The sequence below is a fragment of the Melospiza melodia genome, chromosome 2 (assembly GCF_035770615.1).
Source record: "Melospiza melodia melodia isolate bMelMel2 chromosome 2, bMelMel2.pri, whole genome shotgun sequence".
NCBI lineage: Eukaryota > Metazoa > Chordata > Aves > Passeriformes > Passerellidae > Melospiza > Melospiza melodia.
This window is the reverse complement of record NC_086195.1, coordinates 92,541,795-92,562,886: the sequence shown is the minus strand read 5'-3', so window position 1 is coordinate 92,562,886 and position 21,092 is coordinate 92,541,795. Positions and strand designations below refer to the sequence as shown.

General features: G+C 36.0%; 1 protein-coding gene across 2 annotated transcripts in view; it reads right to left on the bottom strand.

Moving 5' to 3' along the window:
• VWA8 (von Willebrand factor A domain containing 8) overlaps positions 1–21,092 on the bottom strand; it is a 183,037-nt gene that overhangs the window by 84,176 nt on the left and 77,769 nt on the right. For both annotated transcript variants that reach the window (XM_063149370.1, XM_063149371.1), the window contains exons 21-23: positions 13,335–13,411; positions 1,230–1,305; positions 456–591 (exon numbers count right to left, since the gene is read on the bottom strand). In XM_063149370.1, coding sequence (XP_063005440.1) covers positions 456–591; positions 1,230–1,305; positions 13,335–13,411 — 289 coding nt within the window. The remainder of the gene's footprint in view (positions 1–455; positions 592–1,229; positions 1,306–13,334; positions 13,412–21,092) is intronic.

Below are 21,092 nucleotides of genomic sequence, written 5' to 3'. Positions count from 1 at the left end.
ATATTTAAATAATGAAGTAAGCATATAATCAAGTAAACATATGCAATATTTGATCAGATAAAATCCTTTACAATTTGAGCACAGATACATAACATATCTTCCTTCTAGACCTGATCCAGTGATACCCCAAATGTCCAGATGGGCATAACCAAGATCATAATTTTCTCAACTAGATCTTTATTTCTTATGGTGAATGAGAAGCAGAGAGGTCAAAACTTTCTGGGTTAAGATTCTTTATAATTCTTCAGCAAAATTCACAAGAATGCTAATTTTAAAAACCCTTAGTGACTATTGCAAAAGTAGCAGAGAAAATTACTGTAAATTCTTTAATTGTTAACTTCTTAGCAACAAACTATTTATCCATTTGGAATGGTCTGTGTTGCTACTGAGCAACTGAAAACCAGCAAGATGTTACATTTTACTGTAAATGATGAAAACGCTTTAGCTCTACTTACTGGCAACAATTCGCCTTCCGTCTGACAAAACCATTTCCCCACTTTCTACTAAAGTTTTTAGGATACAGGTAACATTTGTTGGTGCTTTGTCCGCCTCATCAATTACCAAAATATGGCCAAACCTCACTGCTTTTACCTAGAAGAGAAAGGAATCATAACATCACTCCTGGCCAAAACCCTGCAAGGAGCTGCATTACTGGTTTCTCAGTGAGCAGCAGTGACACCTCAGTGGCACTGAGACAAGAAAGAGACTCAGAACAGGGACAAGCTGTGGCCAAACCACAATAGAAGGAAGAGGAGGCACGTGAGACAAGAAAGTTGGGTGTTTCCATTTCTCCTGGATAGGGATGGAAAGCGAGGGAAGTGAGCAGCCTGACTGAACGACTTGGAGTGCAGACAGACGTGTAAAGCCAGCTTGCATCTAGACTTTCAACATGTAGCTGAAAGAACTGAAGAATGGCTGTAACAGCTGTTCAGAGCCCAACTTAGCATGTAGGTGTGAGGTGCTGCAAAGGAGAAGGAGGCAAATATCACTCTACCAGTTAAAATGTGTCAGGTTAATACTAAATTATTTTCCATACTCATTTTGTATGTGGGGACTCCCAAGATCATCATCTTATTCACATTTGGCACAGCAAATGTGACCAATGTGACCCAATAAAAATTATTAAAATGTTTATTACTAAACTCACTCACTGGGCCATGAAAAGTCAAATTACCAACAGTTTAAATTAAAAAAAAAATCCAAATATAAATTCAAATGCTTCTACTGACCAGTGGTGAATCTTCATATATTATAAGACCATCCTTTACAGAAGGTTGTAGGGTAAGGCTTTGTACAGTGGTATCCCTGAAATGTGGAAAAACATATGGTATTAATTAAAAATACAGGAATGTTAGTTACAATAAAATACAAAATGAATGAATGAAAAATTGAATAGTCTCTTTCTAAGAGGAAAAAAAAATTTTTTAGACTATTGAATAACTGAGAACAACAGTGTGTCCGCTTAATAGTCAAATGTGAATATCCTTCCCTCTGCCAGGACTTTCACAGTAGTTCTTCATTTCTCATAAACCCTGAGAACAAAACCCCTGAGAAGAGAACCAGTATTTTTTGTATGCAGGCACATTAGTGATGTTATTATTTCTAGTTAAGTATGCTGAAACCGTCATTTTTGTGACAAACAGCAATTGTTACTATTTTAGCTGTTCTTCTCCACATATCATCATGCAAAAAACCTACAAACAAACAAAACAACCTATCATGTGGATTTCTTAAAATTAATTATTTTTAGTTCTAAGCCCTACTGGTTTGCTACATTTTATATCATGACCAGTATAATCTCTTAGATGGGACAGACGCTTCAGTAGCAGCTTCTTTCTGAAATTTGATTTGTCTTTGAATTGCTGAATTACCTTTTCTTCAAATGTAAAACAGTGCTAATTAAAATCTGTAATGAGAATATTGCATAATCTTCACTATTTAATCTATTTTAACCACCACTGAATGCACAGATAAATAAAAAAAACAGTTGCAATTCAGAAAGGTGAAGCAACAGACATCACCACAATGGATTCACCTACAGAAATTATGTCCATAACCCAGGGAAAGTATGATTGTATAAAGTACTTGCCCAGACCTTTGTCATGATCTGTATAACCAACCCTGTTTCTGAACCCACTTTGGGCTTCAGATGGACCAATGAGCTAGAGAATAATCCAGACCTGGCTCATGACAGAATGTCCCAGTGACTCCCATGCTTTCATGGGCAACAGGAAATTCAATCTTAGGGCAAGTTGGTTTTGCCATCCCTTTCCTCCCATATTTCAAAATTTGGATTAGTCTGTGTCAAAAGAATAATGGGCTGATCACAGGACAAAACTCATCAGGAAAACCTCTCTTAACACTGCTAGAGATCCACATACTGGTCCATTAGTAAGGTTGGTAACCTTTGCACTGTATGTAATATTTGATACAACAAAAATCTCTTACCTTTCACAGCTGTGCTGTGTAACAAAAATGTTTGCTTAAGCCTAGCTGACTCACTCTTTCAAAGATCCACTTAGTTCTATCTTTAATTTTGCAACACCTTGTAAAAACCAACAATTTTGATAAGCTCATGGGTACAGGAAATCAAACAGTACTGTTAGCAGTACTATTAAGTGGCCAGCTTCCAAACAGTTTTAAACTGAGAGGATAACTTGCACATTTCCTTTATTTGAAACTGCTGTCAGCAGGATTTCTGTCCCTAATCACTAATAATTTCTTGTTTAGTTTTAAGCCCACAATTGATTTATCTCAGTTTCCATGCACAGAAATAAAGCAGAGGGCAGAAAGAGAGACTTCAAATGTTTAGCTACTCGATCTGAACTTTAATCTAGAAAGGGAAAGGTTACAAAGATGGGACCACATTCAATTCGGTTAACCCTGTCACAAGTAGGGAACCCTTCCCCAAACAGTTACATTAACATTGTATTCACTTGCAACATATAATTTATTAAATCATTAAAATAAGCAGTAGCACTAATATATTATCTTAGAAATCCTACTGTGGACACAAAAACAAAGCTTCTGTTGTCATCCTGTGTGTCTAAGCAATTCATACGCTGGGCAGAAAATCAATAACAGATCCAAAAATAACAACAAACCAGTGATTTTTTGTTTCTTGAACACACATTATTTAGGGACTAAATTTTCAGATTGTATGTATCAGCCTACCTCCACCATCAGTTAACATTTCTAGTTCAAGCCCATATAGTTGCAGCAGCAGAAGAATTTTAAAATGTGTAAACCAAATTCTAGAGTATTTGAAAGTCACAGTCACAGGTACTAATTAGTCAGAAATAACGCAAGGAAAAATGTTCTGAGGAATTAATACAAGGTTAAAAGGGGAAGAATTTGTCAAATTTGAACTGTGATCTCTTTAAAGTAATAGAAGGGTGAGAAAATGAGAGGACCCGAGGATAGGCCAAAAATAACGTAAAGGAAGATGAATTACAGGACACTTTACAGATCATAAATTTGCACTTAGGAGATAATGAATGAAAAACAATAAAGTGAACAAAACACATCAGGAAATGAATATCTCTAGTGATGTGCTGTCACACAGGTGATGACACAAGAAAAGACAAAAATGTGAGATGATTTTCTACTGTAACATGAAATAGTACCTTACTTTTGCTGAGCAAGTTAATCCCCTGGCTCTGCAGAGATTACTTACAACCCCCTAACATGGAATACTAAATTGTGCTTAGTATTCCACAATAATCAGCGGCCCACACAAATCCTTAGGATGATCTCATTCTTCAGAGAAGACAGAATTGACATATTTTTTGGGAAAATAAACACTACAAGAGTTTACTGTTCATTTAAGTGCTATTACAAAAGAAGCACAATAAAAAAAAATACAGAAGGTATCAAACTAAAATAAAAATTGACATCTATCAATTGAATCTAGCAATTGAATCTATCTTCTAATTTTTTCTTATTTTATCTCTTCTGCTTTGTTGATAGTTGGCCTTAGTATTTAAGGAAATACATTGGGGGATTTGCAGCGTATTACAGAAGTTAAATGTAAGTCAAATATTAATTCCATTGGCTTGATAATTTAAGTGCATGTGAAATTCCTGTATTTGCTTAGGCTATTACATTCAGACATGTATGAATGGTTTTACAAGGGTTATGACAGATCAGTATTATTTTCCTTTCAGAATCATATGCTATACACTTATATATCATTAATTTCTGTTCTTCAGAAACCTACCATGACCCAAACACAGTAAAGAATGGCTAAAAAGAAACTGTCTCCTTTGGGTTTTTTCTTAAATTTCCGCTTTTTAATGAATTACGTAAATGTAAAGGCACTGAAATGTAGAAAAAACAAAAACACACTAAGTCTGAAATATTTTTGAACAACATAGCAAGCAGCATTTCCTAAATGCAAAATATATCTGGCACTCAAAATTCCCTCAGGAAAGCAACTAAAAACTCCAATGCACTTTCACTTAGTAACAATAGCACCTTAATAATAACTAACAGGCTCTAACAAAGACATGAATACCAAAACCTCCCAATTTCATTACATTCAGCAATGAAAATAGGTCTGACACAAAGAAGCAAGACTGTAGGAATGTAGAGGGAGAAAAAGTATCTGACATACAGTCATCTTATTCAACTGAACTGATTTTATCTCTATCTGATTGTAAAAGAAAAATAGGAAAAACTCACTAATATCTTTCTAAGAATGTACGTTTATCAAGGAAGCCCTTCTCACAAGGGCTCCATTTAAAAAGAAAAAAAAAGAGAAGAAATATTTACTACTGAAATATAGAAACTCCTCTGACATGACCACTCAATTCATAGTAGGACTTCTGAGAATTCTTCTCATGTTTTTAATTAGCTCCTATTGCTGTCTTTTATTTATTTTTTGCTACTGCTGCATTTTTACCCTAAAGGCAGCTATTTTTGAGGTCTGCAGACTGACTCCAACATACTGCTGTGACAGTTTCTGTTTCACTGACAGCAACGCCTTCCTTCTGGAAAACAACTATGAACTGTGTCAGGAGAAGTTTCCATCAACTAACTCAGAGAGTTAGTTGTTATCCTCCAGTTTAACAAAAGGTGCTCCAATGATTTAATTGAAGATTTGAGTCCCCAGGAAGGCTTGTGCCCTAATACAGAACACAGTGTCAGGCCCCAGCTGACATCACAAACACTCACATTCCCTGGAATTACTCCATCTTGACACGCGCAGAAGAATACAGTCCTGGCTTTTGTGTGTACTTACACTGAGGCTAAAAGGGTAAGAGATTATTTGTGCAAGGCAAACTTGTGTTCTAGGGGTCCCCTGCTCATGGCAACAAGGTTATATAAACCAAGCTCAGGTTTGGCCTCCTCCTGATTCACCACACAAAACTTCACAGTGGTTAAAAGGAAAAACCAGAGATGTAGAGTGTATGCTCTAGAAATTCTTCTTCATTTCTGTGAGGCATTTTTTATTAAATACCTATGGACATAAATACATATTTCTACATGTCAATCAGACATGAATATACCCATCTGCTGTGACCTAATTTGAAAGAGTATTTGAAAAATAATTAGTCCAAAGGCCATTTGAAGCTGTTAATTGGTCAGTTAATCCACTCATGGATTATCCTGATGAAGAGCAGACAATCCCAACACAAAGAATCAATCTGCACGATTTTGACATTTACAAATTAATTTCTTTAGTCAACCCATCACAGAGCCACTGCATTGCATGACCTGACTGCTATGTTTAGGAAATTCTGAAATATCTGAAAAGCCAACCAGATGTCTCATTGCTCTGTAAAAATGACCCTGTAAAGGCTTTTTGACTTATCTGTAGGAACTGATAATTAAATTCACCTTTTTTTTTTTCTGCTATGCTGTTACAGCTACTCAGCAGGACATAAGTTTGTTTAAAATGCAAGAAATTATTTTGACTATAAAGGTACTCATTACTCAGTATGACTGCAGGTGGCAGAAGAAAGGTCAAAGGGAATTATGCTTAATTCATGGTATATGCTTAAATCTGAAGTTACACAATTACTTGTATGTGATCCATCTGCCAAAACAAAATACAAAATTCACTCACTCTAATCATAAAATCCATAAATGGGGAAACACGACACCCTGCAGCTTCCCTTATTGCTTGTAAGAATACATTTAATTGAGTAAACAGTGAGAAACTCTTATTTCAGCTTTAGAGGAAAATGAAACAATAGGGTCTTCTAACCTGAGCTATTTCTCTGTAACAGCCATGCAGCAGGATATTAAACCTGAATTCAATTCCTACAAAAAAAGAAAAACTAAGTAGCTTTCTAACACCTGGAATCTGACAATAAAAGAGCTAGTCAGCCAGCTTATGAAAAGCTAACATTGGAAATAGGGGCCATTGGCTGGCATGAAATCTTGAAAGCTTTGCATTGCAACTCTGTATTGGCTGAAAATGTATTTAAGAAAACAGGCAAAAAACAAGTAAAAACTATAAAGACACCTATAATATAGTCAATGCACTCAGGGCTTCACAACATAAATCTTCATGACAAAAATGTATCATCTTATTTCCTAACATGAGCAACATAAAGAATAAAGCACACAATATAAAGTGCAATATTAAAAGAAAATAATCTAAACATTAATGACACATGAGTCATGAGGAAAAATTACCTAGACTTTTGTTTTGTGGCTGCCAAAACCAAAACCACAACACAACATCTCCCCTGCCTTTGCTGTGCTCAACTGAAATAAACCAGTGCAGCTATAGAACACTTCCTTGAACAGCCCACTACGGAGATGGCTTTTCTGTATTGTTCATGTTTAAAAACAGACCTGCAGAGCTATATCAGCATTTAAGTTATTTCATGTGGTCATATATTATTTCAAGAGATGACAATCAAATGCAATTCTGAGAACAAGTACAATATAATTCTAGTATCCACCTGTATCTTGGGCAAAGGAAGCTGTTTCTTCTGAAACAGCTTTTTAAATTAGAATTTTAAAAACCTGAAGTCAATAAAGCTGAAAGGGTAGTTTTAAATTATGTCAATAAGGGAAACAGATAATTGGATTTTATACTTATTACATGTGCTGAAAAAGAGGGAAAGAAAATTAAGATGTAAAGATTAATGGACAGTTTGTAGTAAGTATTGCTTGTAGGGACACCATAAGCTCATTTTCCTACCTCTAACTCCCCATTAATTGGATTGTTAAAGATCCCAGCAAAATTACGTTTCTTTTGAAAAGGATAACATATGCAAACGCAGGTAAGTTTTGGAAAAAAGATCATCAGATTACTGTAATTTATTAGGGAACTAGAAAAGGCACAACACAAAATGTAGTAGATTTTTAAAATTAACCCTGTATCACAGTTTTCAATCATCAGTCACTAGAATAAATATAGTAACTCTGACAGGAAGATGTGATATCAAATCAAGATGTTTTAAGCAAATTCTTGGTAAGGAAATGCATTGGGACACATAGAACAAGGTAGTGTAATATCTTGAGAGAGAACAGTAAGATTATCAGATACAAAATAGAATTTCAAAGCAGTTAGTATTCCATTGACAGTGTCAAACATCACATTTACAACAATGATAAGTTGCTGTAGTGTATATGTAAATGCTTAGAAAAGTAAGTTATCTCAACTTGTAAGAAAAAGATATCAAATGGAGAACTAAGACTTAACTTGGCTAATTTAGGGGTAAACGTGTTTTATCAAAAGCTGAAGAAGAAAACTTCCTGCGGTCTCTATTTCAAGAAAAGGTATCACATCATATTTACAAGCCGTTCTAACATTTTTGACTTCATAGAGAACAACCCTCACACACTAAAAAACATTCCCTCTTTTTGCCATATGACTCTATGAAGATTCATATTATCTTTTTTCACAATAAACTAATTTCCTAGAAGATTATTTTCTTGAAACATAGAAGGAGAACAACGGAACAAAACTAATAATTTAGCATCTGCAGATTCACTGAGGTTTTGAGCAGCAGAAAATCCATTCATAGCCATTAATAAATTATTGATGTAGATTACACTTCAGTCTACACATCAAAAGCTTCTATTTCTGTAAGTGATGGTGATGTTCTTATGCAGATCTATACACTGAAAACATTAGAGTTGAAGTTGACTAACTTTACTTATCGTGACTTCAGTGGCCACATCTTTAGTAGCTCAGAGGAAGGATCCAGTTCTCCCACTAGTTCTCAAGTTCCCATCAGAACAGAAAAGGATCAGTAGTGTTTACTCCTGACCATTTTCAATTGTATAGAGGAATGGCTGTGATAGGGGGCAGAGGAGACTGAGCTCCAAATTTTGCATTTGCTACAGCTAATCTGTCACTGACACAGCATGAAGCTGGAAACATAATGGAGAAACTTCTGCTTAACAACCACTCATTTAAATGTGTATCATAACAATAAATAAATATTCTAGAAGTTATCAAATTTAATCTCATTAACACACTGTTCTGAAAACAATATTGAGTCTGAAGCTGTTTCTTAATTCTCACAACTTTAACTACTGTTCATACTAACACATTTGAGCATCAGCTAAGGACAGTGCAAATGGCTTCCTTCCATGCAACAGCCACTGCTGGATTATAAAATTTTATAAAGATAAGATAAACTAATTTTAACTTTTTTTTTTTTTTTGGAAGACTATAACATTACTACAACACACCTAGAATAAGAGCTAGGGGTCATCCAGCTGCTACCTTGCAGAAATTGCTAAATCACAGAATCAGCATGGTTGAGGTTGAAAGGCACCTCTGGAACTCATTTAGTCCAACCTCTCTGCTAAAGAGGGCCATGTAGAGTCAAGATACTCAAGACAGTGTCCAGCATCCAGATTTTGAATATCTCAAAAAATCAAGGAGCACAATGTACACCAAACTTTAAAGAAAAGGTTTTGATATACAAAAATGAACTTCATGACTTCCTGAACCGAACAAACACGTTTCTTCGAACATAGATGTTCTGCAATTAATGTTATGTACAGGCATCATCAAGACAGAGAGATTTTTGTTTGCCATCAGAGCAATTAAGAGCACAATTCATGATGGCAGATGGTAATTTCAGAGATTTCATGTTACTAGTAGATTTTTTTGGCTATGCGACTTAAAGCAAATCCGACACCAACAGAACAGCGGTGACAGCTTTCCCAGGTCTTGTTCTTCCCAATATTTTTCCAGTTGTTTTTAGCTGCCTAAATTAGTATATGAGAATAAATTACATTTAAATATTTATTTTATTTTTTATGCTTTTGTATTAAGCATAGCAGTGTATTTTTTTTAATTGTGATGAAAGCTAAGATCAGCAACATATGACTGCAAAAAACTCAATGCATATATATTAATCCACATGCCTCTCCACATTTAGCACCTAATTTATACCACCAGAAACTACCACAAAAATTGTGTCACTAAAGTTTACATGTTCCTAGTCAGAACCTAGGCTTTTAGGAAGCTTTCTATCAAAAGTCTCTTCACAATTCCCGAAATCCTCACAAAACCAAAAAAACCCAAACAAAAAAAAAATCCTTCCAAAATTCCCAAACTCGAACAATAAATCAAGCTTGAACTGAAAACAGAAGGATAAATGCTGTAGTTCTGTATATATAGTCATCACAAAAATAGTAATTGCAAGGAAGAGAAATCATCCTAATTGAAACATAAAAAACAGCTTGAGAGTATGACTTTATTCCAAATAGATGCAAACGTAAATGTTTAAATGACAGATAAAGAACATCTTACTCCAGCAAAATCATCCTTTGTGTAAAATTAGTTAGCAATTTGATGATAAGAGAAGTAAAATTAATCTCTTTGATCATATCAAAGGAGTCAACTATTTAGAGTCCATGATACTCTCTTCTGACATTTTTATGTAGGAGAGCTGGGAGCTTAAAGTTTTATACTTATCTATTGCTCTCATCAGTGCTAAGAAGGATTTTACAGTCTTAACAGGGCATATTTTCTTGCCTGAGTCTCCTCTGAAGTTTTTTTTCCCTTCTTTCTGTGGAATCATCTTGGTTTTAGAGACTGTGAAAGTCAAAGCAAGATATCATGAGGGAATTAAAAAAGAAAGATATAATGAAACATAAATATACAATAAAGAAAAATAAAGCAAGATATCCTTGCGAGGGGAAGCAGAGGAGCATGCACTGATCTCTTCTCTGTGCTGACCAGTGACCCCAGGGAATGGCCTGAAGTTGTGTCAGGGGAGGTTTAGTTTGGATATTAGAAAAAGGTTCCTCACCCAGAGGGTGGTTGGGCACTGGAACAGTTTCCCCATTGAAGTGGTCGCAGTGTGCCCAAGTCCAAGAAGCATTTGGACAATGCTCTCGGGCACATGGTGGGACTCCTGGTCCTTAATAGGGCCAGCAGCTGGACTTTGAGGATCCTAGTGGTTCCCTTCCAACTCAGCACGTTCTATGATTATCAGTTTCCATGAAAATTATTTCCCTGATTTAATGAAATACTAATTTAGTCTACCAAACTTAACTTCAGATTTTTGTGTAGAACCACTGGAAAATTCTTTCCACAGCACCCACAAGAGAGATAGCAAAAGCAGTAACAGAAAGGTTCATAAAATAATGAAGCTTTCCAGAGTTCATTAATTTAGGAGCAACACAAATAGTCGTTACATTAGCTTGGAGAAGATCAAATTTTCTTTCAGTCAGTTTCTTAGTTACTGCCTGTAAAACCAGTACATGTTTAATTTCTATAAGAACTCTTAAAAGTTCTTTGATATAAAACAAAATAAAGCTGTTGTTTATTCTGTAACATGTAGCTGGTGTCCTGGGTGAACAAAATGGAGACACCCATACCAGGAGGGTAAACAAAAATTTGGAATTTCTCTGCTGAAACTTATTCTTGTAGGAAAGGAGGGACAGGGAAATCCTGGCAGATGGAAGTTCTTCCTTAACACAGAAAAGCAGTAAAATGTTTCATGAGTGCAGTCCTAGGAAGAGGCTGTGCTGAGCCTGTGCCATATTACCTGTTTCCATAATCCCACAATGAAAGCAATGAGAGAGCCGGTCAACTCCTGATCAGCTGCTAATATTAGGAAGTATGCAAGAGAAAGCAGCCAATTTTTTTAATAATTCATAAATACACATTTTTCTTATTTTCTGTCATTATTGAATCTAATTGCAACTTCCTTCCATTAAGATTTTCTGCTTTATGATATTAAAATGATTGATAAGACTTACAAATTTCAAGAATATAAAACTTCTCAGCGAGATGCTGTAGAAAATGTTAAGAGAAAGGATTTATAGCTTCTATAAGCAATCAAAACCTTTAGGTCAGGCTGACCCTTCCCATGTGAATCAGTTGCAGAGCAAGTAAATACAGATGGCCCTTTTCCTGTCTTTTATCTCCTCTCATCTTCTTGAACTACAAGACATAAAATGTGAGATTTTAAAATGACTCCTGGTAATAGCTTATTGCCTCTAAGGCAAATACTCCCTGCTTGAATGTCATTAAACATATGTAGAGTTAGAACAGCAGAACTCCTTACACTCTTTTATCAAGACAGTAAAAACACTCCAAACCAACAAAAAACCCATCCAAACGAATTTGTCAAGATCTATAATTCAGGTATACAAGCACCATTAAAAGCATTATATTTAGAAGTGCTTTCCTTGGCATGCTTAAAGGTACCTACAGTAGCTAGCTAGGAAATCTGAAGAAACACACAGGGCTATCAAAGATGAAGTACACATTCTAGAATATTTTCTAAGAAAGTATATCTATGCCATAAGCTACTGACTGAATCTCCCCCACAAAGTATGTAAAAGCTTACTAGGAAACTGTTTGGGTATTTTGTAAACTTGCTCTTACTTTGTTTTGAATCCAGAAGAGTGCACTAACAATACTCTAATCCTTGTTTAAACACCCTGTAAAGTATAATCAAAATATTACATAGACTGAGTTCTTCACACAGCATTTCAAAATACTACCCAGAAAATAGAAATTTCTGATTTTGCTATATTCATAAATTATTTTTCTATAATTACATAGGACTACTCATAATTTTCTGCTTCATTTTCTACTTCAACCTCTCTCCAAACCCCTGTAATCACAAGCAGTACCTTATAGAGACTATAGAACACTGTATTGACAAGACAATAAATGCACATTTTTCTTCCTAGTGATGTCTCAACTAGCATGTAGAATTTATACGTTCTACAGCTGCATGAAAACTCCAAACATGGTGCTTATACAATGTTCTCCTGAGCTATATGAATTCATATTAAGCACTGTTCTGCCTCATCACTGGAGAACACACAAAAGGACAGAAATAGTGCAGTACTTTGTGACATAATTGGGATTGGCAAAAATCACAGTGTATTTTATCCAGACAAAGTGGGTAGTTGTTCCAAGCAGGAAAGTTAATGCAAAGCTGAAAGTAGGAGGTCACAAAAGCAGAATTTCATGTAGAACTGATGGAAGTCTAGAATAAGTAGTATAAAGGAGAACAGCAGTAGTAGAGAAGTTATGAGATAGAGCTATCCAAGTATCAGGAATACAAGTACAAGACACTTGAAGACAAAACTCTGGGTGAGAAAGTGAGAGACAAAGTGTTACAGAGACAATGCTGTTAATGGGCAAAATACCAAAGATCAACATTTTCATTAGCACTATTTAAAAAACAGTGATTATGGAAAGAGACAGGGTATGAAGCTAGGAAGTTGGAGACAAAGAGATAAAGATTAGGAACAAAGCTGAAATGGGATTCAGTTCAATTGAAAATGAGTCTTCTAGGTATATTTATTCTTTCTTTCCATTTATTAGTTTCAAGTTCATGTTATAAAAAGCAGGCAGATAATTTCCTATTATTTCAGCTTTTGAATTGTTTTCAGTTGGTTTGTTGTCCTGAAGTCTGTTTTTTAGCTTATGATGTAATTTTCTAATCCAAACTCTTATGGGTGAGAAAGAAATACATGCACTTAGCAGGAGTGCCAAAGGAAAAAAGCCAAAAAACCTTTACTATGTAGAATGTTTCTTGTCTGATGAATGATATACTCAAACAGATTTTCCCTCACACAATACTGCATGCTAGGGAAATCTTTCCAGAAATGACAGCAAAATATTATTTGTTTTTTGAACAAAGTTTAGCATCAGCACACTTCTACTTCCTCGTGTATCAAACAAGATGATTGCACCACATTCTTGTACCCACTCCTCAACCTGTCAGCTTATTGCCTCTGCCAGACACATTCCTGTGGTCCATGTGCCACTTAGGGGGTCTTTGTTCAAACACCAAAACCACATTAATTTCAGAAACATGAGTTTTAATAACATGAGAAATTTGATTAAAACCAAAAAGTATGGAAATCTAACACATTCTTACCTGTGTAGCTGTAAATACTCTCTGGGTCTGTTCAAAAGGTGAAGGAATCTGTCAACAACCTTGTTTTTCCCAACTCCCTGCAGTAAACAAATATAATATTAAGACATAATACAGACGTACATACTTACGAGTTATAAAGACAGCCAAAATGTTTAAAATACTCTCCATACTCCTTCATAGGTAAATATAAGTTCAATCTATTTCAGAAAATTCTGAACACAAGTTGATGACATGTATTTTATTATATATATATATTCACAAAATACTTATCTATCTTACTAGAAATAACCAGAAATAGGATTGTGTCCCTAGAGTTATGTCACGCATGCTATGCATCCTTTAACTAACACAAGATTTTCCAGCCTTTTTGTTTCACAAAGGTATTGCAATGTCAATGCTAGGAAGTTGTCTTGCACTTAACAGGCAAAGTTAATTCTTGGTGGTCATAGGACACATCCTGTAACTGTCACATGGAATTTGGGCACAGCCTTGGTAATAGTTGCTGATCACATTCCACTGCAGTTACAAAAAGAGGCCCAGATGGAATCAGAATTCAGCTGTAGATAAAACTGATCTCTAACTCTATTGAAGGATGTCTGCACTAGCAAGCTGTGGAAAATGATGGCAGTGAATTAGGTGTTGGCAATGCCCTGGTGCGCCCTGTCCTAAACGTTTTAGGAACTGATATTTCAGTCCAGGTCTAACCTAGTCCCAGGGAAGGAATTATCAAAGAGCACAAATTAGGTGGGCTACTGGGGAACATCCACTTCACTCTCATCCTAAGAGAGATGGATATGTACTGAACTGCAGTAAGGAAATTCCCTTCAAAAGTACATTCTAGATCTGGTCTGAAATGCTAATGTAGATACAGACCAAGGTGACAGCTCACATGCAGAAATTCTTATCCCTACAGCAAGTAGGTGGCTGCAGGAAGCTCCGAATGCCAGTGAGAGTGCTACAGGTAGCAAAGAAAAAGGAAACAGCAGAAAGAAAAACTCAATCATAGACCACCCAAAAGTTGTTTGACAAGACACTATCCCTCGGCTGAGATTCTCACTCTGACTACATGAATGTATCTAGTAGTCCACACCAGTGTAAAGAAGATAAATATAACCCAAAGAAAGATTAAAGAGATTAGATTAAACCAATTTGAGTTCTACTAATCTGTTTCACTTGACATTGAAACAGAATAGGAGCCTTCAGAGCTGCAAGTTATGACATTTATGACACTAAGTTCTAGCTGAGTGATGCTAACTGCCAGCTGCTGAATTGCAAACTGTTTAAGCTTCTGAAAATGGGACCACAGTCTCTCTTTCCTCTGCTACATTTGTAAGAATGGAGAATCATGCACATATGTATAATGAAATCACAGGAGGAGAGTTCTCACCATGAGAGCAGAGGAAAAAATACTGCAGAGGAGACAAAAATAGAACTACCTATATTCTACTGCAGACTTGACTCCCACACAGAAGAGCCAACTCCGTTAATGCTTTGCCACACGCCTCCTCACAAATCTACTTCAGAAGAATCTACAGCTTTATAGAGGTGTAGTAAGAAGCTGCAGCACACTTAACACCTTTCACAGTAGTTTCTGAAAACTGTCACCTGAAACAGTTTTCCACTGCTGTGAAAGGGGATGCAATTCTGCTCACAGGATCTTGCAGGAACTTATAGGATATACCCATTTGGGAGAAAATATTCAAGTTCAGAAATTTTATCAGTGACATTCAAAGCAACCAGAAACAGGCTAAGAATCCCCTAGTGGCACACACAGACAGTTTTATTCACATATGTTTCCTGCTACTTTCAGTCAGATCATAAATGGGTGAATAAACAGGAGCATTTCTAATGTCAAGCACAAAACACCCATGCTGAAAGCAGCTTCCTTTCCTAAGAGAGCTAAAGATGGCTGGGCAGATGTCTGCACAAAGTTTCTGCACTGATTGCAAGCAGATTGCATATCCTGTTTCAGTGCAGAGTGGGACTCCAGCCAGTTGTGGCAAGTACAAAGATGATGAAATATATCAACATACTGAATCAATGGAAAACATACTTAATATTACACAAAGTGGTTACTGTAATTAAAAAGAAAAAAAATTAGTTACCAAAGTAACCCAGTGAAGTCAATGGGAGCTGTGCCATGACCACATCTCACCCTTTCTTCCTTTTTATCTGTGCATCTCCCCACACTCTCCACATATTTCCTTTTATTTAGGTATACTTCAATTTCAGAACATCATACATTTTTAAAAGGTGCATGCAGTATTTAAAAGCCAAAAGGCATTCTCACCAGGTTTTAGCTATTATAAACAAGTTAACATTGCCTAACTTCTAGACTAAACTGCTTCAGAGGGTACATCGTGTGCCTTCACAGAGGCTGTGGTGTACCACATAAAATCTTTGGTTGGCAACAGTAGCTGCAGCAAAGTTCTCCTCAAAGCTTTTTGATTCCAGTCCTCTACATTCCTACTTCATGACAAGTTACCATTCCTCTAGGTCTCAGCTACTCCACTGAGAAGTTACAATATCACAGAAAGGAAGGAAGAGACCAAAGATATTTGGAAGGCTCTTTAGCACTATTAAGAAACTCCAAAAACCAAGAGTTTGGATGAATTTGTTCCTCAAGTACTATGCATTAGTGTAAAGCCAAAACCAGCAGGTTTGTTACAAATTCACCTTACCTCCATGGGATAAAGAGTACATGTATAGTAGTCTTCTTCAGGCGAACAAGAAATGTGGAAAATGCTAACACATTTTGGAAAAATAAAAACCAAACCAACTCTAGTTACAGGCAGCCAAGAAACAAGAAATTACAAAAATGGCAACAGTCACCTCCTTTGCCCTTACTGCCAAAGATCAAGCTGGATCTTCTGGACACCCACACTGCTAGCAACAAACAATTTAAACAGGAATAACCTGAACTATCTTTCATATGAACATACTAAAAGATTGAGCTGAACTTGGACTGGATTCAGAACATAATCTCATATAATTTTGCAATTATTGCAGGCTAAGGTAACATTCAGAGGACAAGCCGGTTTGCCATTAACACTTGCTGTGTGCTATTTATATACACACTATTGCAGTTACTTAATTTAACAGAAATATAAACATATGCTAATTAGAGAGAGAAGAACATCTGTGTTGGTGTTTCAGCTGAAGAGAATAAAAATACTTCAGAAAGCAAATATTAGACAATTTTTCCTGCATCAGACATATGGGATAACTGAAATAGAAAAATGGGAAGTAAATATCTGCACTAATGAATAACAAACAAGAAATTATGCAATTAGAAGGCAAAATAATCCCTTAGTTAAAAATCCTTCTAACTGACACTGTAAACACTTGCTACCAAGGATGAAATGGCCTAATTTCCTAGCACAAGCTGCAGTTTCAAATATAAACAATATTGTTGTTATAAGTCCCAGGAGACATTTTGCAATTCAGAGTGCAGAACTGACAACTGAAATTCGTCCCTTGCACAGCCCAAATAAAGACAATAAAGTTATAGTCCAAAGGAATTGGACCCAAGTTTTTGAAATTAACAATCTGCCTCTTCAGAAAAAAAAAAAATCTAAACCAGGATGCCTCATTTTTATTTTCTTTTAAATGATTTGCAGGTCATACTGAACCAGCTGAAGAGATTGCCATGTTGTGCTGTTCAGTACTGCCCTTTAGCTGAAACAACGCAATCACATCATCTCCATATCAGAACACCTCTTTCATTACAAAAGAATGAAACAAATTTTGAAACTGGTAAAAAAGCAGTTTATCAATTTTTCACTTCAAGAAGTTTCACTTTACAATTAATTTTAAAATTGCATTATTAGAGAACGAAAGACAAATTTGAGTTAACAATTTTAGGATGCAGAGCCCTCATGTCAGGGTTCTCAGTTTCTAACGTCACAGAAAGTGTTGTATTATCATTATAACAGAAACTTTTCACTGAACAATGAAAATAAAGAAAATGAAAACACTTTTCATAATGCTCTGTTTCTAACCCTGGGTCTGGCACCAAACCACCTTTCATGGCTACAGCTTTTGTGTTTCTGTTAACAAAGACATTTGCAATGCATGTATTGCTGAGGCAATTATGGCCGAGGCTGCGATTTTTAGACCAGAGGATGTCTCTGGGTTTCTAAAAAAATGTTCTATTATCACCAGAGCAACTCGCAGTACCTATCCAGAATTATTTCACACACTCCAGGTGTTGAGAAGCCCTGCTTGGAACAAACGTGAATAATGCATTTTAATATCTGCAGAAGGTGTGCCACCAGCAGACTCTAGACATTGCTACCAGAGGACCACTGCAATCGACCCTATCACGGCTACCTTGCTTGAATGTTAGCAACAAGCAACAAATTTAAATACAAAAGCAGTGGTGATTTTAACTCCTGCCCCAGATGCAATCTAAATATTCATCAGTTACAAAAGTAAGTGTTCTGTGATTCAGGATCTGATTTTTTTTTTGTTGCAAGTTTATCATCTGGGGCACACCAAAATTACAGTGGCAGCAAAAGAAGAAAATTTCACCGTAAGAGTCAACTTAATTCCCTATTAGGAATCATGAATGGAATACTTTGGATGCATCTCTGACTGTATTTCCAGATAAGCTTAAGAGCTGATGCCTTTTTTTGACTTTAAGGAGAACCAGAGACCAGTCAGGCTAAATACAATCATTGCATTTCCAGTGAGGGAAGATAACTGTGGTCCAATGGAGAGAAGCATATGATGGAAAGAATCTGTGAGAAGAAGTATCCAAAAGAAAAATCAATTCATTGTTTATTTTTTAATTCTGGTTCTCCAGTTTAATGTGTAAAGGCAGAAAGCAATACTGTAAGCAGAGACACATTTCAGAAGCATGCCTATTCTCAGATGTGTACACACTGACTGCACCAAGTGAAAGAGAATATTTTCCGAGTTTTCCACAACTGTCATACCTAATTCCCTAGACAAGAAATATCATTGTATTTGGCCCAATTTAACTAATTTGGAGCTCAGTTTCTTCATGCTTACAATAATAATAAAAAATTGGTTTGGGATAGTACATTCTTGACTTGCAGAAGAAACTGTCTATTTTTAAACAAGTTTAAGCAGGAAAACAAGACTTATTTCTATAAATGTTGAAATGCCAAGCATTTGCTATTTCAAGTTTTTTGATGACTGATATCATTACATTCTCAGTTTGCACTTAATTCAATTTCACAATGAGTTAGAAATGAAAATATTATATTAGAAGAAAAGATCTAATCAAGCATGTCATTTTAAATATCTTTAAGAAAGACTCAATCATTTGTCCTACTAAATTCTTCAAGAATAAAATAAATTCCTAGTGTGAGCCCAAGAATTCATGTAAATTGATCTCGTAGTTAAAGAAAGGCAGCAGAAAGGATGAAATTACATTGTCAGGGAAATATATTAGCAAATGTACCAGAATGCCATTACATTTCTAAGTCCTTTTAATCACAGAATAGTTGGGGTTGAAAGGGAACTCTGGAGATCATCTAGTCCAACCACCCTGCTAAAGCAGGTTCACCTACCAGCAGGTTGTACAGGATTGCCTCCAGGAGGGTTTTGAGAATCTCCAGGGAAGGAGACTTCATGGCCTCTCTGGGCAGCGTGTTCCAATGCTCTTTCACTTTCACAGTAAAGAAGTTTTATCTCGTATTCAGATGGAACTTCCTGTGTTTCAGTTTGTGCCTGATGCCCTTGTCCTATTGCTGAGCACCACTGAAAAGAATCGGGCCCCGTTGTCTCGACACTCACCCTTAAGGTATTTGTATACAAGACCCCAAAGATTTGACAAGATGCCCTTCTCCAAGCTAAAGAGGCCCTGCTCCCTCAACCTTTGCACGTAAGAGAGATGCTCCAGTCCACCCACAGGACACTCACAGCCTTCACAGGCTGGACATAGTACTCATGATTCATGTATTTCTGCTTACTGTGGGTTCACATCAACACTAAACAAGTGATGCTAGAGTTTCTTTCAGATTATTTACAACATTTAGCACCTTCATAGAATTCTTCGTTCTACTTCTCAACAGCTCATTCAATAACTCATGGCAACAGAGTGATGCCAAATAAAATAACCTCAATTTTGCTTAACATGCTGCTGGGTGTTTTACAATTTCATGGCAATAAAACAATTCAGAAGTGAGAGGGTTGTGAGCCTTCTCTATCCAGAAAGCCATAGATCCTATGTAACTATAAATACTATGTGTGGTATCTTCAAAGACAGATGATGGCTGCCAAGACCTCACCTATGACTAATAAAGGTGAAAGCATCCAACACATCTCTTTACACAACCTCCAAATGCAACAATTTTGGAAATGTTATATTTAACCTTTAAAATTGTGAGACGAAATAAAATCATTTCAGCCAATGCTATTTCCAAAGGTTTTCCACATAAACAAATTCTCTTTATTAACATAGTTTCTCTTGCATTTGCCAAAGAAAATCCAAGGAGACAGTAAAAGACAGCCAGTAGTGGTCAAAGAACTGCACATTGTCTATCAGGAAAAATATCTCAAAAACACAGTCGAAAAATTTTCCAAGGTAGTAAGAATCACTACCCAGTCTGTCTCATGAAGCTCAAAAGCTACTGCAAGACCTGTATTTAAAGAGTACATAAACAGTCATTGCAACATTTGAAATAACTAGGGGCTCTTGCTGTTCTTTGCCTGCTGGTGTGAGAGTAATATGCCGCTTCTTACCCTCAGCCAAAGAAGAAGCTGCTTTGCAGGTGCTTTGAAAAACTGTAGATGGTCATAGATGGATTCATTTACACTCAGACTACAGGCTCATTCAGGAAGCAATATCAGAACCCATAGTTAAGGCACTGGCATGTCCTTTACTTGGAAGCTATTTCATAGCTGGAAATTCATATCTATCATATCATATCATATGAACTCAAAGAAACCTGTTTGTTTGTATACAAAATGGAAACACATTCCAGTTAACATCCAAAGTAAATCATCAACCACTGTAAACAAATATTTGTATTTCATGTAAAACATTTACACTGTGAAATCCTAGGCCATATAAGCCCCAGGGAACAAACATGAATGAAGTGTTGTAAAGCAGTTTACTTCAGAAGCTGAGTACTTCTAAAAATATCTGTTGGCATCTTACATTTGTCTTCAAACTCTCCTCCATTTCATTAAGAAAGCCAGTTCCTAACATCCACCAAGATAATTTAATTATAATTTACTGATACTAATCATCAGAGTCTGTACCTAGAAAACAGTCTTGGTAAAAGGGTTCTCATCAGGCAGCTCTTAAGTTACAGAAGAAACCACATTTACAGACTTTGAAAAGACAGAGGTCTTAAGCTAATAGGAATTGTGTGTGTGTACATGTGTTGTGCAAATAGAAGAGGCAAAGGTGGAAAAACACATTAAGTCAACCAACCAAAACCAAATCCAGACTCTAAACGAAAGACTACAGGTCAAACTTGCACATTAAATCACAGCTGAATGGAGATGCTTACACAGTCATCATTTTGAAAGACCAAATTATGTCCTAAGGTAAATGCCAACTCAATTAAATATCTAGGAAACGACACAAGCTTTCAAAAGGATGTTAGTCCTATGTTTTGAAATACTGCAGTTCACAGAATTTGAATTTTCAGTTATTACACTGAATTTCCATGATTCACTCGTTCACTAATAAGACACTTAAGAGAAAGGAACTCAAAACAGTACTTTGTATCTTCTCAAACTTATCTGTTTTTTCCAAATGGGAAAAACAGGTACACA